Source organism: Bidens hawaiensis, unplaced genomic scaffold (genome assembly GCF_021521415.1).
Source record: "Bidens hawaiensis isolate Kalapana, Puna unplaced genomic scaffold, B.hawaiensis_p1.1 tig00040681_1, whole genome shotgun sequence".
NCBI lineage: Eukaryota > Viridiplantae > Streptophyta > Magnoliopsida > Asterales > Asteraceae > Bidens > Bidens hawaiensis.
The window spans coordinates 110,263-124,388 of NW_027505673.1; the positions used below are offsets into that span (position 1 = coordinate 110,263).

The 14,126-nt window shown below is 34.6% G+C and overlaps 2 protein-coding genes across 4 annotated transcripts; one reads left to right on the forward strand and one right to left on the reverse strand.

Annotated features, from left to right (window-relative positions):
* Positions 1-1,107: 1,107 nt before the first annotated feature.
* Positions 1,108-5,112, reverse strand: LOC143614658 (uncharacterized). 3 transcript variants are annotated; one of them, XM_077088033.1, is made up of 5 exons: positions 4,796-5,112; positions 4,676-4,730; positions 3,569-3,684; positions 2,150-2,391; positions 1,108-1,330 (listed from the first exon to the last, which is right to left on the reverse strand). In XM_077088033.1, exons 1-5 carry the CDS (start codon positions 5,084-5,086, stop codon positions 1,321-1,323), a joined length of 714 nt encoding a protein of 237 aa, XP_076944148.1. In that variant the 5' UTR covers positions 5,087-5,112; the 3' UTR covers positions 1,108-1,320. The 3 variants fall into 3 exon arrangements, with proteins under 3 accessions (XP_076944148.1, XP_076944147.1, XP_076944149.1); XM_077088032.1 differs by having other exon boundaries at positions 3,569-3,687; XM_077088034.1 differs by having other exon boundaries at positions 2,139-2,391; positions 3,569-3,687.
* A 6,234-nt stretch (positions 5,113-11,346) lies between these two features.
* Positions 11,347-12,246, forward strand: LOC143614660 (uncharacterized). Its single transcript, XM_077088036.1, has one exon. The coding sequence runs from the start codon at positions 11,347-11,349 to the stop codon at positions 12,244-12,246; it is 900 nt and encodes a 299-aa protein (XP_076944151.1).
* Positions 12,247-14,126: the final 1,880 nt, after the last annotated feature.

Genomic DNA, 14,126 nt, shown 5'->3' on the forward strand with positions numbered 1-14,126 from the left:
GGTAATGTGGTATAATTGAGCGTGAGATAACAAAATAATCGCGTATGAAATAAACGTTTAGAGCGTTTGGAGTTGTATAATCGAGTGTGATCTAACCAATACCCAACCTAAACTATATATAGATGTTTGTGGGGGTAAAATGGTAAAAAAAAAAAAACGGTCCAAAAACAAAAAAAACGGGCATATAGCCGTTATAAACCGGTTTTTTTATAAACCGGTTAACCGGTTTTTCCATAACCGGTTAATAAAAAAAACCGGTTTTTCCATTAACCGGTTCGTTAACCGGTTTTGGATCTAGAACTTGTAACCGAAAGACGAACCGGCGGTTTCTAAACCGGTCAAACCGGTTTTTAAAAAACGGTTTTCGTAAAAACCGGTTTCCGGTTTAAACCGGTTCCCCAACCGGTTTTTTTGGCCATCTCTACCCGTGTGTGTGAACAAAATGCTTAAAACTTTGATAAAAAAATGAAATAGTAAAAGTAAGATGCCTAAGAGCATGTGTAACAAAAGACCAAGGGATAATAAGTGAATACAATGCATCGAAAACTTGTATGTAGTAAATATGCCAACACAGTTGAATAGTGATCTCTCCTTACAAAATTGTAAGGAATCTACCAATTAATATATATTTAATATATTTGAAAATAGTTATGAATGAAAAAGAGAAAAAAGATAATGATAAAAATGTAAAAAAATTATTATTTAGTTGTAAATGAGAGAAAAAAATATTAATAATTTTTAATGTAATTATATAAATAGATGAAAAAGCTGCTGAGAATGCTCTAAGATACTTAAAAGAGGAAAACTATAAAGAGTGAAATATTTTGATTTTAAGTTAAATAGCCATAAAAATTGTTTTAAGAGGAAACGATTAGCATGACCATTGATTACGCAGAAAGAAACCGCCATTGCACATGCAAACAAAAATAGATTGATTGCACAGAAACTGCCATCGCACATGCAAACAAAAATATAAACCGAAAGTCGTACATACCTTGGACGGGCCTAAGCTTGGCTTGCCCCTAGAGCGTCATGTGCGCTTTTATAACTATGCTTACGCCATAGTGAAATATCATAGCACACGTGATTTGATTTCGGGTGCAAATCCGATTTCATACGTTTAATTGAAAACGACCAATAAACCACACAGATTATCAGCTAAACGAAAATAGTATAAAAGCAAGCACCTCACATAACATTTCAGGAGTTCATATTCCTACCTACTACATATATCCTTCATCCTACCCCTCAACAAGAAACCAAAAACACATATCATCTTTCCATTACCCATCATCTCCTTTACATGAACCACCACACCATTTATTGCCACCTGTCATCAGTACAATACATATACCCCATCAATATATTGCTTTACCGTTTCATTGACAACTTTAAATTTTCATCTATTTATAATGGTTTTTAAATCAAGTGTAAACCATCAACCAAGTAGTTACAACTCGAAAATTAAGCAAAAAATGGTGCGCCATAAGCTTGTATACAAACAGAAGGAAGAAGGTTTGTGTTTGTTTCACTTTAACAAAACAACAAACTGGGAATTCTTGTCCATTAAGATGAATGTGTTCATGTTCGTCCGCTAACGTAATAAGCAAGCGTTGAACGATTCACGAACAAACGTAACTCAACATAAATGAAGGAGAATCACTAAGCAAAACCAATTATAAAGTAAACGTGAAAATAAATCTATTAGCCAAAAAAATAATTAAACTAGACTGAATTGTAATAGACCTAAAAACTTAAATATATAAATGAGAACATGAAGCAACAAACATAAATGTGCAAAATCAACCAAACACAAACAAATTTAAATAGGCAAACGTGAATGAACGTTCACAAGCATAAATGAACAAAAAAAAAACATGTGTTGATGTTCATTTGTATAACCAAAATACATACGATGTTCCTGCCAAATGGTTTACAAACTGCTCATTGAACGTTTGGTTCATTTACAGACCTAGATGTGGGTCTGCCCAACCCATTACCCTACCGACCCATTTGTCACCTCTATGTTAGCAGCAAACTTCAAAAACACAAACAAAAAAGTGATAATGGATTGGGGCAGGCCGGGCCCATTACCCACCACTACCAAACAAGAACAATAAAGATTAGATATAACAAACCTTGAACTCACTTAGTAGCAGGAAGATAAACCCTAATAAGATTTCTGTTTGTAAGTTTCTTCCTACATGTTGGGCATTTATGCTGAGTATTTATTGCAGCCGTGATGCAGGCCTTGCAAAATATGTGGCCACACTTAGTCGTCACTTCCTCAACTAACGGCCCGATACAAACCGGACAGCTAAATGTGGTGGGTTCCTTTGGTGGTGGTGGTGGTGGTGGCGGTTGTGGTGCAACATATTGTGCTCTCTCCCTCTGTACAATTAGATAAACAAAAAACAATTTTTTTAATTAATGCTCAATTGATAATAGTAGAGGTTGTAAAAATCCAGCTATGCAACAAACCAAACATTCAGTTAACTGTTCGGCAAAAGTTCGTTTATTCAATAAACAAACAAGCATGACCACATGTCTTGTTTGTTCATTATGTCCGTGTACATTCATTCATTTGAAATCATTTATGTCTGTTCGGTTTTGTTCAGTTAATGTTCAATTGCTTAGAGTAATGGTAGTAAAAATCCAACTATGCATGTAAGAGCATTCACAACCCGTCCTCCATCCCCATTTCTATAATTACACTAAAAAACACTACATTTTTCTCTCCTGTTAAATTAAATGATACTTTTTTATAACTAAATCATTGTAGTTTTCTCTCTCCTCTCCTCACAACCAATTCAACAAATATTAAAAAACAAATAGGGTTACATAAAATCACTACCTTTTTGCTCTCCACCCTAAAATTTGCACTCACAACCACTCATAACCCCACCCTATAATTTGCAACCCCCCCCCCCCCTCCCCCAGACATAATTTTAGGGGATGGGTTGAGAATGCTCTAAACAAACCAAACATTCAGTTAACCGATCGGCGGAACTTCGTTTATCCAATAAACAAACAAACATGGCCATGTGTCTTGGTTTACGTTGTTCATTACGTTTGTTTGGTTTACGTTCATTCATTTAAATTCATTTATGTCTGTTTGGTTTTGTTCATTTATGTTCGTTTGTTTACATATTCATTTAAACTTTTTAGGCTCACTACAATTTATTCTAGTTTATTGAGATTAGAATATCAACCATCACAATTTAGTTTAGTATTATTAACTTGTTAGACCCAACATATTGACATTCACAATTACTTTTAATTGGTGTTTGCTCAGTTATGTCTGTTCATGTTGGTTCATCTATGTTTAGTCACGTCCGTTGGTTAATGTTCGTTTACGTTCTTGAACAATTCATTTATACTATTAACGAACGAACATGAACACACTCATTTTCTTAAAAAGGACACGAACAAGAAAACCTCATTAGTTTAATTGTTCGTCAAAGTTCAATGAACGAAAACAAACAGGCTCAATTTGTGTTCGTCCGGTTCGTTTACAAGCCTACAATTTGATCATAAGGTACGCAATTAAAAACAAAGACGCCATTACCATAGAGCCGCTACTTCCATTTCGATTCACGTAAAGTTCACAATTAATAACCGGTCCAGTTGGAGGACCTCGTTTACGCTTGTACGCCTGGGTAGCACCGTGTCTACTAACAACATCTTCTGTAATAAACATAACACATAGCATTATTTAATTGCACTATAAGACGTAAGATAACGTTACCTTCATAGTTGTCAATAGCGAATAGCGGTAAATAGCGACGGGTCACCTATATGCTACATAGCGAATAGCGGTAAATAGCGACCGCTATTTCATATTTAGCGATAAAGAGGTAGAAAACTTTTAAGCAAATAATTAGGGTTTATATTCACAAAATAAGCTTTTACGGTGGAATTTGTGGAACGTGCAGCTGTTTGGTTGATAAGCAAGCCTAAAAAATAGGTTACTACAATTTTTTATATTAAAAAATAAAATAAAAATAAAAATAAATCCTAAATACCGCTATATCACGCTAAATGATCGATATTTAGTATATAGCGGCCTATAGCCGCATCGCTACGTAGTGCGCTATAGCGACCGCTATTGACAACTATGGTTACCTCACATAAAAAACAAACTAATCTCTCAGTTAGCAGAAAACTATACTGAACTTTCACAAGAGCATATCATTAAAGCCGGTCTTAGCGCGAATAGAACATTTGGACAACTTTCCATATTCAACATTGAAGTAAAACATAAGAACTACCTTAGTTTCACATATGGCCTTCATTATTACTTGCAGGCACTTTATCATTGTCCATTATTACTTCCTTAACGTGAACAAATATGATATATGTATCATAGAATATTAGCTTTCATACAATAGAATATGTGTCAAGTAGATAACAGAAGACATTGCTTAACACTATAACTTGCAAAATGGAGCAAAAGTTGGAAAACTAGCATCCAAACTAAGGGATTCAATCAAACTGACATTCAGAACGTTGAAACAAAATTAAAGCAAGGTTTCAACATTTATCTAAAGCATATCCAATTATCCACTAACATACTACGAAACTGAAATAAATACCCTGATGTTCACAAAGAAAAAGTAGCTAACAGAAAGTGAACATAAACAGGTCAAAGTATATTGAGGGTAAGAACCTTTACCAGCTTCCAAATCAACCACCACTGTCCTTTGAGTTCTTCGTGATCTCTTTTTCGCCTGAAAGCAAACTACAAGTTAATAATATGAACACAAATAATAATATAACAAATAAAAGAATGTACTTCTTCAAATGCTCTTGGTGATGATATAACAACATCATCATCATCATCATGCAACTCCTCAACATCAATAGCAACAGGTTGTGTGGATCCAGCAGGCTGGTTAACTTGACCACCACCATGAGCTACTGTAACCGTCAAAACATCAACCTGACCACCTTGAGCCACTGATATTGTTGGCCCACCCAGTCCCGCTTGCTCCGGCTTTTCAACTTGAGGAACATTAAGATCCAACGAGGTTTTCCTTCGCCTAGTATTTCTTACATACTTAACAACTTGTCCCTGAGTGTTCATGGTCTTCTTTTCTAGCAAAAACCAACCAGTTTTATCAAAAATAAATAGTGTAAAATACTTTGTGATCATTCAAAATTCACCAATTATGTACTCTGAAATTAAAACATAAAGCCATCAAGTGTTTTGTTTTTCAAAAATGGAAGTTAAGTCAACTACATCTTTATGATCATACATGAAAACTCATGACACAGACTCATAAAGCACAAAATCTGATTCTTTCAGAGTAGAAAAGATCTTCAGATATACAAATCATTGCGAATTTGTGATCCTCAAAACAGCACAAATCCATAGTATACATAAAATTTCATGTACTTCTACTACGCATCCACAAGCCACCACAAAAGTACAAATAAACCCTAGGGTATCACTTATCAGTGTATAACACAGAAACCTATTAACTTGTCCCACAGTGCTCATGGTCTTCTTTTCTAGCAAAACCTAACAAATAAATAGTACAAAACATTTTGGAATCATTCATAGTTACTAGTCATTTGTTCGAAAATGATAAAGCCATTTACTGTTTTGCATTTCAACGAACAAAGTTAAATCATCTACATCCCTATTTTCGAGCAAAGAGCAGAAATTGATAGTCCAATACTATATGGACTCACAATTCCCCAGCAAAAACGCAATAAGAAGATAAACAAGAAATAATTGAGGATCCAAAAGGAGCAAATTGGATGAAATTGAAACTTACATGAGACGATTGAGGGAGAAGGATTCAGAGTTGTCAAGCCTCTGCCTAGGGTTTGTGATTGGATTGTGAAGGTGAAGAAGATGAAAAAAAGTATTTGAATAATTAATTAAATAAATAAATACGTAAGCGGTTAGTGTAAACGGGTTGGTCGATGTTTAAAAGAAAGGCACGTCTCTTCCAACTTTTCCTTATTTGTTTTGTTTTTCTTTTTTTCCCTCGTAGGTAAAATAGGTAAAATGTTGTGGATTGTATCAGAAGAGATGAACTAAACCTATGTAGTCTTAGTCTGCAAGAAGAACGCTGCATATTTTTGTAATTTCTGCAGACTTCTAAAATAAATTAGAAATTTTTAAATAAGCTGAAATTTAAATAAAAAAGTCATTCAACATCGAAATTTAAATAATAGTGAAACAACACTGAAATAATATTCATAAAATCACAATAATATTTCTTTTTAGATAATTTGTTCGATACTTTGCATTATGTATTAACTGCTCAGCAATTTCATCTCATAACTGCGTCATATATTCCAGATCTGATGCAGTGACATGTGCTTCAACCTCCTCTTCATCAGTATCAATGTGCATATGAGTATTTCTGAATGACACATTGAGTTGATCGTATTGTTCAAACAACTCATCACTCAAACCGTTAACTCTGTATGTATAATCATATACAAAATATTCCTTGCTTATGAAAATGAAAGCAAATGTTAGCGGTCAACCGAACTCACGCTGACCTGTTTGACCCGTATTTAACATGACCCATTACACAACCCATAATCAATTATGTACATATTTAAAGCTTGGTTGGGATCTTTCAGGTGGAATTACATTCATTTTGGAGGCAAGATGAACTTGTAAAATTCTGTCAGTCAAAAAATATATCTGCTCACACGCCTTTGGGGGTATCGACTTCAGCCCCTAAACCATCTGAAAGTGGATCAAGTGAAGAAGATGAACCCGGAACACCTCGTATATCTTTTGGATGATCCAGATCAGTTCACAAACCAATGCTCAAACTTTCGGTTGTTGCAGAGATAGCAGACCGACATAAAAAGACGCCCGAACAGGTACATTTGGCTTTTTGATTTGTAAGGTTGTGATTTTGGTTTTGGCTTGATGTATGTTATTGTAATATTATGTCTCTTTGGATGATGAACTAGTTGCAGGGTCTTGATGTTGATTTGGTTGATTTGAGTCTCCTTTGGATTGAAGTGTTTTCTGAAGATTTTGTTCATGTACAAAAGTGCTTGTTGAACATAACAAATGATGATGGCTTGTATTTTATTTATTAAATTTTGTATGTCTTTTGTCAATCTCATTTGATAAAATAGTCAAAACATTGACTTTTATTTCACGCTTCTTTTTAATTATAGAAAGAGAAAAATATATAAAAGATATTAAAAAAAAAGTTTCAAACCATCAAAGCGAAAACTAAATTGTTTTAATACCGATCAACTACGCATTTATACGTAATATTCAGATCTATCATGCCTATAAAAAGCTCAACTAAGAGTCTAAAAGTAGAACACCAAACAAAATTACAAATTCATCAAATAGGCAGCGGCTCTTTGGTCCCATAAAAAATCTAGCACACTATAAGCAGACAGAAACTTTCTAAAAATGAGATCGTTAAGAACTTTCGTTATAAGCGGGTTCGGGCCCGAATTAACAATCAATGTTGATTTGCACAATACACATATATTGGATTTACATCTGGTTTAATTCACTTTGCAGCCATACTTGAAAATGTCTTGGTTAAAAATTGAACTCTTGCTTCATATGCATCCCATTTGATGCCTCAACATCATTCTCTAAAAGTATCAGATAGATAATTTTCAAACAAAAAAAGATTTGACTAGTTTAACCCAAACCCGTTTTGACCATAACTAAAATTCCGTTACCTGATTTGTAGAACTATGAGATAAAATATTATGAGCAAGATCTTCATTAAGTGATACACGAAATGGAGGCCCCAACACATACCTCATGCTGAATTTAAAAAAAATATAATAATAATAATAATAATAGCAGGAATTATCAAATAAAGCTAGTTTAGTTATTGAGCCCGGACTAGAACCTTATATGGGAAGGTCATTTAAACTCGTCAAGCCTTTACGAGTCTTAATCGAGCCGATTTTGAGCTGGGCCCGAGCTTAGAAAACGAGTGATGAGCCAAGGTCTCTTTAGAAAAGAGCTCGAAACAAACCGAGCTCAAGTTATTGTAGGTCAAAATGAGCCGCACTCTAGAGTCTCGACTAGTTGAGCTAGGGATCGGGTCGGTTCGTTTACATCCCTATTGACAACAACAAAACCCCATAGTAATCAAATTAAGACTAACCACTATTAATATCATAATATATCATAAGCAACAACAATAGAAACAATCTGGATCAATTAATTCCCTAACGAAGCCCTAAACAGTAATTGAAATCATACCTAAACATAAGCAAATCAAACCTAATAAAATTGTTAACTAGCAATTATCAAGATATCAATTATCATTGGACAAGGCATAGTAAAGTAATAGACAATAAACTAGTATGCAATTAACAAATAATAAAGGTAATTGCCAAGCAATATATGGTTTATGTATTGCGGTTAGATGAACAAAAACATTTACCTTGTTGATAGATAATGGACAAGAGGTCGTCGGAGGTGGAGGATGTAGGTGGTGAGCGGAGGCTGGAGTCACTGGGGGTGGAGGAGGCAGGTGACAGCGGCGCACCGGAGGTGGAGGGGCAGGGGTGACAGGATGGATGAAAGGGGCTAGGTTTTGAGAGAGTTTTGAAGAATGAAAGAATAACAATTTAGAAAATGTTAGAAGATTTGAGAAGTGGGTGGTTCGTGTCTGCGCGAAAAAGAGGGCGCGCAGACGTTCTTTAATGAAATGTCCTCCAGAAAACAAACAATCTACAAACCTAAACGTCTGCGCGTGGTCTGCGTGGCGTAGACAACAGAGACCAGGAAGATCTTATGTGAAAAAACAAACACCCCTTACTTCGTGCACTACTGTTGTATTATTAAAATTAAAGATTTTATTTAATTTAGGTCCTCTTAAAATTATGTGAGTGGAGGTGGTTATAAGTAGTGATGACCTTTAAACTATGTGAGTGCGAGGTTGTTATAAGTAAGGTTGAGCTTGCTAAAATACTCATATTCGTATCCGTATTTGTACCCGATTGTACGTGTATCGAAAATCAATAAAAATGTGTACCAGTACCAAAAGAAAGTTAACCCAGTCGCTGATTTTAAGTGATATGTTTGTTTGTTTGATTCTTGGATGTTATATTATTTAATATTGAAGAAGGCCAAGGCCGGCTCTTGGGTGGTGCAGCCTGGACAACGGGCCGGGGCACTTATTTTCCCGGGGCACAAGTTACATATATATATATATATATATATATATATATATATATATATATATATATATAGAATAGGAATAAATATTAATCCTCATATTGGGCCCAATTTTTGTGTTACCATAATCCATTTGTGGTATTGGGCCCAGATTAATTAAAAAAAATTAAAAAAATGATAATAATATACCAATTGAATTCCAAAAGGCAATAAAGCAGATAAAGGAAGCAAAAGGCCGATGGACGGACTGACGGAGACACGATTGAGTAGCGGGCAGCCAAAAATATAAAACCTAATTGACTAATTGTGACCTACCTGGTTGTGAAGAAGGGAAGAACATAAACCTAAGGGGACAGATGCCGACGGAGACACGGAGTCCATGGACTCACGGAGGGACGGACGAAGTAGACAGAAGCTTGATCTAAAGACTGAAGAGAACTGTTGTCTGTTGAAGCCTTCAGCCTTGGAACTCTTGAGTCATGAAGAGTTGAAGGTAGGTTAGGTACTATGCAGTATGCTATATTGCTATTATATTTATTTGTTAGCCTTTAGCCTTGGAACTACAACTATTATATTTATATGTATATAAGTACAATTGTATATTAATCTATTATGTATAATGTATAATTGACTAATTGAGTATAATTAATAATTTTGCTTTGAAATAAGAGGAATATGCCTCCTAAACAACTATCCGGTGCTCAGAAGCGTAAAAAACGAAAACGAGATGATGTAATAAAAAAGTCACAAGCCGGTTCTATGCATAAATTTATACAAAAACCGGCAGTTGAAAAATCTATTGAAGAGCAAGAGGTTGAAGAGGAAGAACATGCTAATGAACAATATCATGTGGAAGTAGTACTTGAAGAGCTTGAAGAGGAAGAGCATGTTGAGGCTAATATAAATGAAGAGCATGTCAAGCATAATCATGTTGATATATTTGATCCAAGAAGGTGGAAAGGACTTAATTCTGATGAGATTAAACTTTTGGTTGAGAAAGGTCCTAAAAGAGATAATAATGTTGTAAATGGTCCGTATGATAAGCATAAATGACAATTTTCATCAACTTTATAAAATTTGGAGAAATGTGATCGCCCATGGCTAGTATATTCGATAGAGGTAGACAAGATATTTTGTTTTTGTTGTGAAGTGTTTAGAAAATGGCTTCCGAATGGTAATTTTGATGGGGAAGGTTATAATGATTGGCACCATGCTTCCACTAGTGTCAAAAACCACGAAGTTTCCTTGGATCATCTCACAAATATGAATAGTTGGTTTGATATGCATAAAAGATTAAAGTTGAACGAAACAATTGATAAAACTCAGTACGAGCAATTCAAGAAAGAAAGAGACTATTGAATACAAGTCCTTTTAAAAATCGTTGCATTAGTCAAGTTTCTTGCTAAAAATAATTTAGCATTTCGTGGAACAAAAGAAAAGTTGTATAAAAAGGTAATGGTAAATTGTTTTTTTTTACTTCAGCCAAATTGTAACTAATTGTACTTCTTATTTGAATTTGTTTTTAATAGGTAATGGAAATTTCTTGGGTCTTGTTGAAATGTTGGAAGAGTTTGACCCGGTTATCAAAGAGCATGTCCGGTGGATCATAAATGATGAGGTTCATGTTCATCATCTTGGACACAACATCCAAAAAGAGTTAATTTTTATGATGGCTCAAGAAATTAAAAAAGAAATCACAAAGCAGATAAAGAAAGCAAATTATTATTCAATCATATTGGATTGCACTCCAGATTCAAGTCACCAGGAACATATGACTATAATGTAAGGTATTTAAAGTTCTCATCTAATTCGGTTACTGTCGAGGAGTCCGTTTTAGGGTTTTTGGATGTTAATGATACCACGGGAAAGGATTATTTGATATTACAGTTGAGGAGTTAAAGTCTCTTGGTTTAGAACTGAATGATATGCATGGTCAAGGTTATGATGATGGAGCAAACATGAAAGGAAAACACCAAGGAGTGCAAACGAGATTTTTAAATGAGAATCCTAGAGCATTTTACACTCCTTGTGGTTGTCATTCTCTTAATCTTACATTATATAATATGGCTACCATTTCTACTAAAGGAAAGAGTTTTTTTGGAAAGATCCAACGTATGTATACTATCTTTGCAAATTCTAATAATCGGTGACAAATTTTGAAAGATAATGTTAAATCTTGGAGTCTGAAGTCTTTGTCTCAAATGCGTTTGGAAAGTCGTGTCGAAAGTGTTAAAGCTATTAACTTGCAACTTGCTGATGTACGAGAGGCTTTACTTGAAGTTGGAGAAAAAGATGGTAATCTTGCAATTGCAGATGAAGCAACTACAATAGAAGAAAATATTGGTTTTGACTTTTTGCTATCAATTATCATCTGGTATGAAGTGTTAGACAAGGTGAATATAGTGAGCAAAAGGTTGCAACCAAAAGATATGCACCTAGAGATTGCTACTAAAGAAATAAAGAGATTGATTAACTTCTTCAAGGAATTTAGAGAAAATAGTTTTTCAAAAGCAATAGATGAAGCTGAGAAGATTGCTTTTGAAATGGGCATCGACCAGATTTTTGCACAAAAACGTGTAATTAAAACGAAAAAACAAAGTGATGAGTGTTCAAGTAGCCAAGAAGCTTCATTTACTCCTCAAGAGAATTTTAGAGTAAATTATTTTTTATATATTATTTATCAAGCTATTACTTCTCTTGAGACAAGATTTGATCAATTCAAAAATTATGAGAAACTATTTGGATTTTTGTTTCCACAAAACTTGATGGGAATTAAAGATGAAGATCTTAAGTTATCATGTAATTTTCTTGAAAATGCACTAATGTTTGAAAGAAGATCAGATATTGATGGTGAGGAGCTTTATATGGAGTTAAGCTCACTAGACACGTTATATACCATGGAATTTAGTAGCCCTATTGAAGTTTTGAAGCATTTGAACGAGACCCAAGAAAATTTCCCAAATGCAAGGATTGCATATAGAATATTGTTAACTATTCCAGTCACAGTGGTATCCGCTGAAAGAAGTTTTTCAAAGTCGAAGTTGTTAAAATCTTATCCACGATCCACGATGCCCAAGAAAGACTTAATGGATTGGCGATGATAGCCATCAAGAGCGAAATCTTAGATAGTTATAAATTGCGAAGAGGTGATCAAACAGTTTACTGTCAAGAATGCTAGGAGAGCTTCACGAATCATCGGTTAGAGGTTAGATACTATTGCATTTGAGTTTATTACTATATATTTGCTATTTTTATTGTTATAACGTTAATGTCGTTTAAAAAACTATCTTATGTATTTTGTTACTTGTTAGGGCCTATGGGCCTTTTTTTTATGCTCGGCCTAGGTATTTGAATTCTCGGAGACGGCCCTGAAGAAGGCAATGATACTTATCTTACTAATCTGTATTTTACTCCCTATTTTTCATATAACACCATTCTAGAGCCTCCACATAGGATGCCACCTAGATTTAATGTGGATTCTTTCCTAATTAATCAAATCCTCTCGTAGTTTTTATAAAAAAAACACGGACCTGTTTTTATTCTTATAACACGTGACCCGGTTTTTAGTCATAAATCAATTACCTGTTTTGCATCCAAATAATACTATTTCCATATTTAAACACAATTAATAAAACCTTAATATCCTCTTCTTCTCCCTACTGCCGTCATCTATATTCTGGAAACCCAAATCAATCACCTCCATTTCAACACTATGGGTTGTAATCAATTTCAGCTTCTCTTCATTATTGAAGATCTTATCCAAACCCTAATGTAAAAAATCTTTCGCGTCGCCATCGTTCTACAAATAATAATTTTAAGTAGACCTAAGTGCGCAATAATACCATGGGAACAACAATAATACCATGGGAACAATAATAATAAATCAAGTAGACCTAAGTGTGTTGTTAATCTAAATAACTGTAAGGTGATAGATTATGTGATAGGTCTTGGATGATAAATTGCTAGATTTAGTTCTCTGTAAGGAGTCCGTCTAGGTTTAGTTTATTTCCCTTGTCTAACTAGTCGAGCGAGTTCATTAAACTAGCTTTGATTATAGATATACTTGTCATAAAATTAATTAGTGACCGTTAGAGAGTCTAATTAAATGGGTAATTGTAATAGCTTATAAGGGTTCCATAGGTGTCTTCTTGAGAAAGGTTGAGGGTCATGTTTGGTTTCTCCTTAAGTGAATAATTTAGGATCCCAGTTCTATAACTTAACATTTTCCAAATATTTGATAATTCATGCATTAGGGATTGTTTCCTAGGTGGTTGTTTGTCATCGTCTCCAATGCAAGGATGATATGTTGAAATAGCTGAAGGATTGGGACACGATGATGATCCTGAAGCGGGCCACTCTGATAAGCAACTAGGTGCCTCAACATCTGGTACATTGCCTGCTGAGGGGAGTCAAGTGAGAAAGAGTTGGTGGTTTACCACGATTCAACTGAAGTCCAAACTGTCAACAAACTTAAAGTAAAGACTGTATTATTTGTTGACATGACTGGGGTTGTGATGCGCATGGCTAATGAAGATGAGATTGAAAAAGGCGAGTTTGTTGATCATGGCTTAACAACAGAACAAATCGCCATATTGTTGAATCTGAATAAAGAGGATATTGAGGATTTGGAGAAAAAGGAGGATGTAGAAGTTAAGGATGCTGATGATGTAGAAGTTGACCCGAGTATTCAATCTAGGGATACTTGTTACAATGATGTGGAAATGGAGGATATAACGGTCGTGAAATATCCTGGTATGTATACACAAAATAATTCTAACAAGGGAATTCCTTTCTTCACTACAGAGTATTACCAGAAGGCTGAGGAACAATTGGATAAGGAGAAGGAGAAAGATAAAGAGAAAGAGAAAGGAAAGAGGTCGGAACCAGAACAAACTTTTGATGCTTTGTTTCAGTACAATGCAAAGAAACTGAGCAAGTGGATAGAGATTTTGAGGTATGCTCAGAAAGAAGAATATCTACA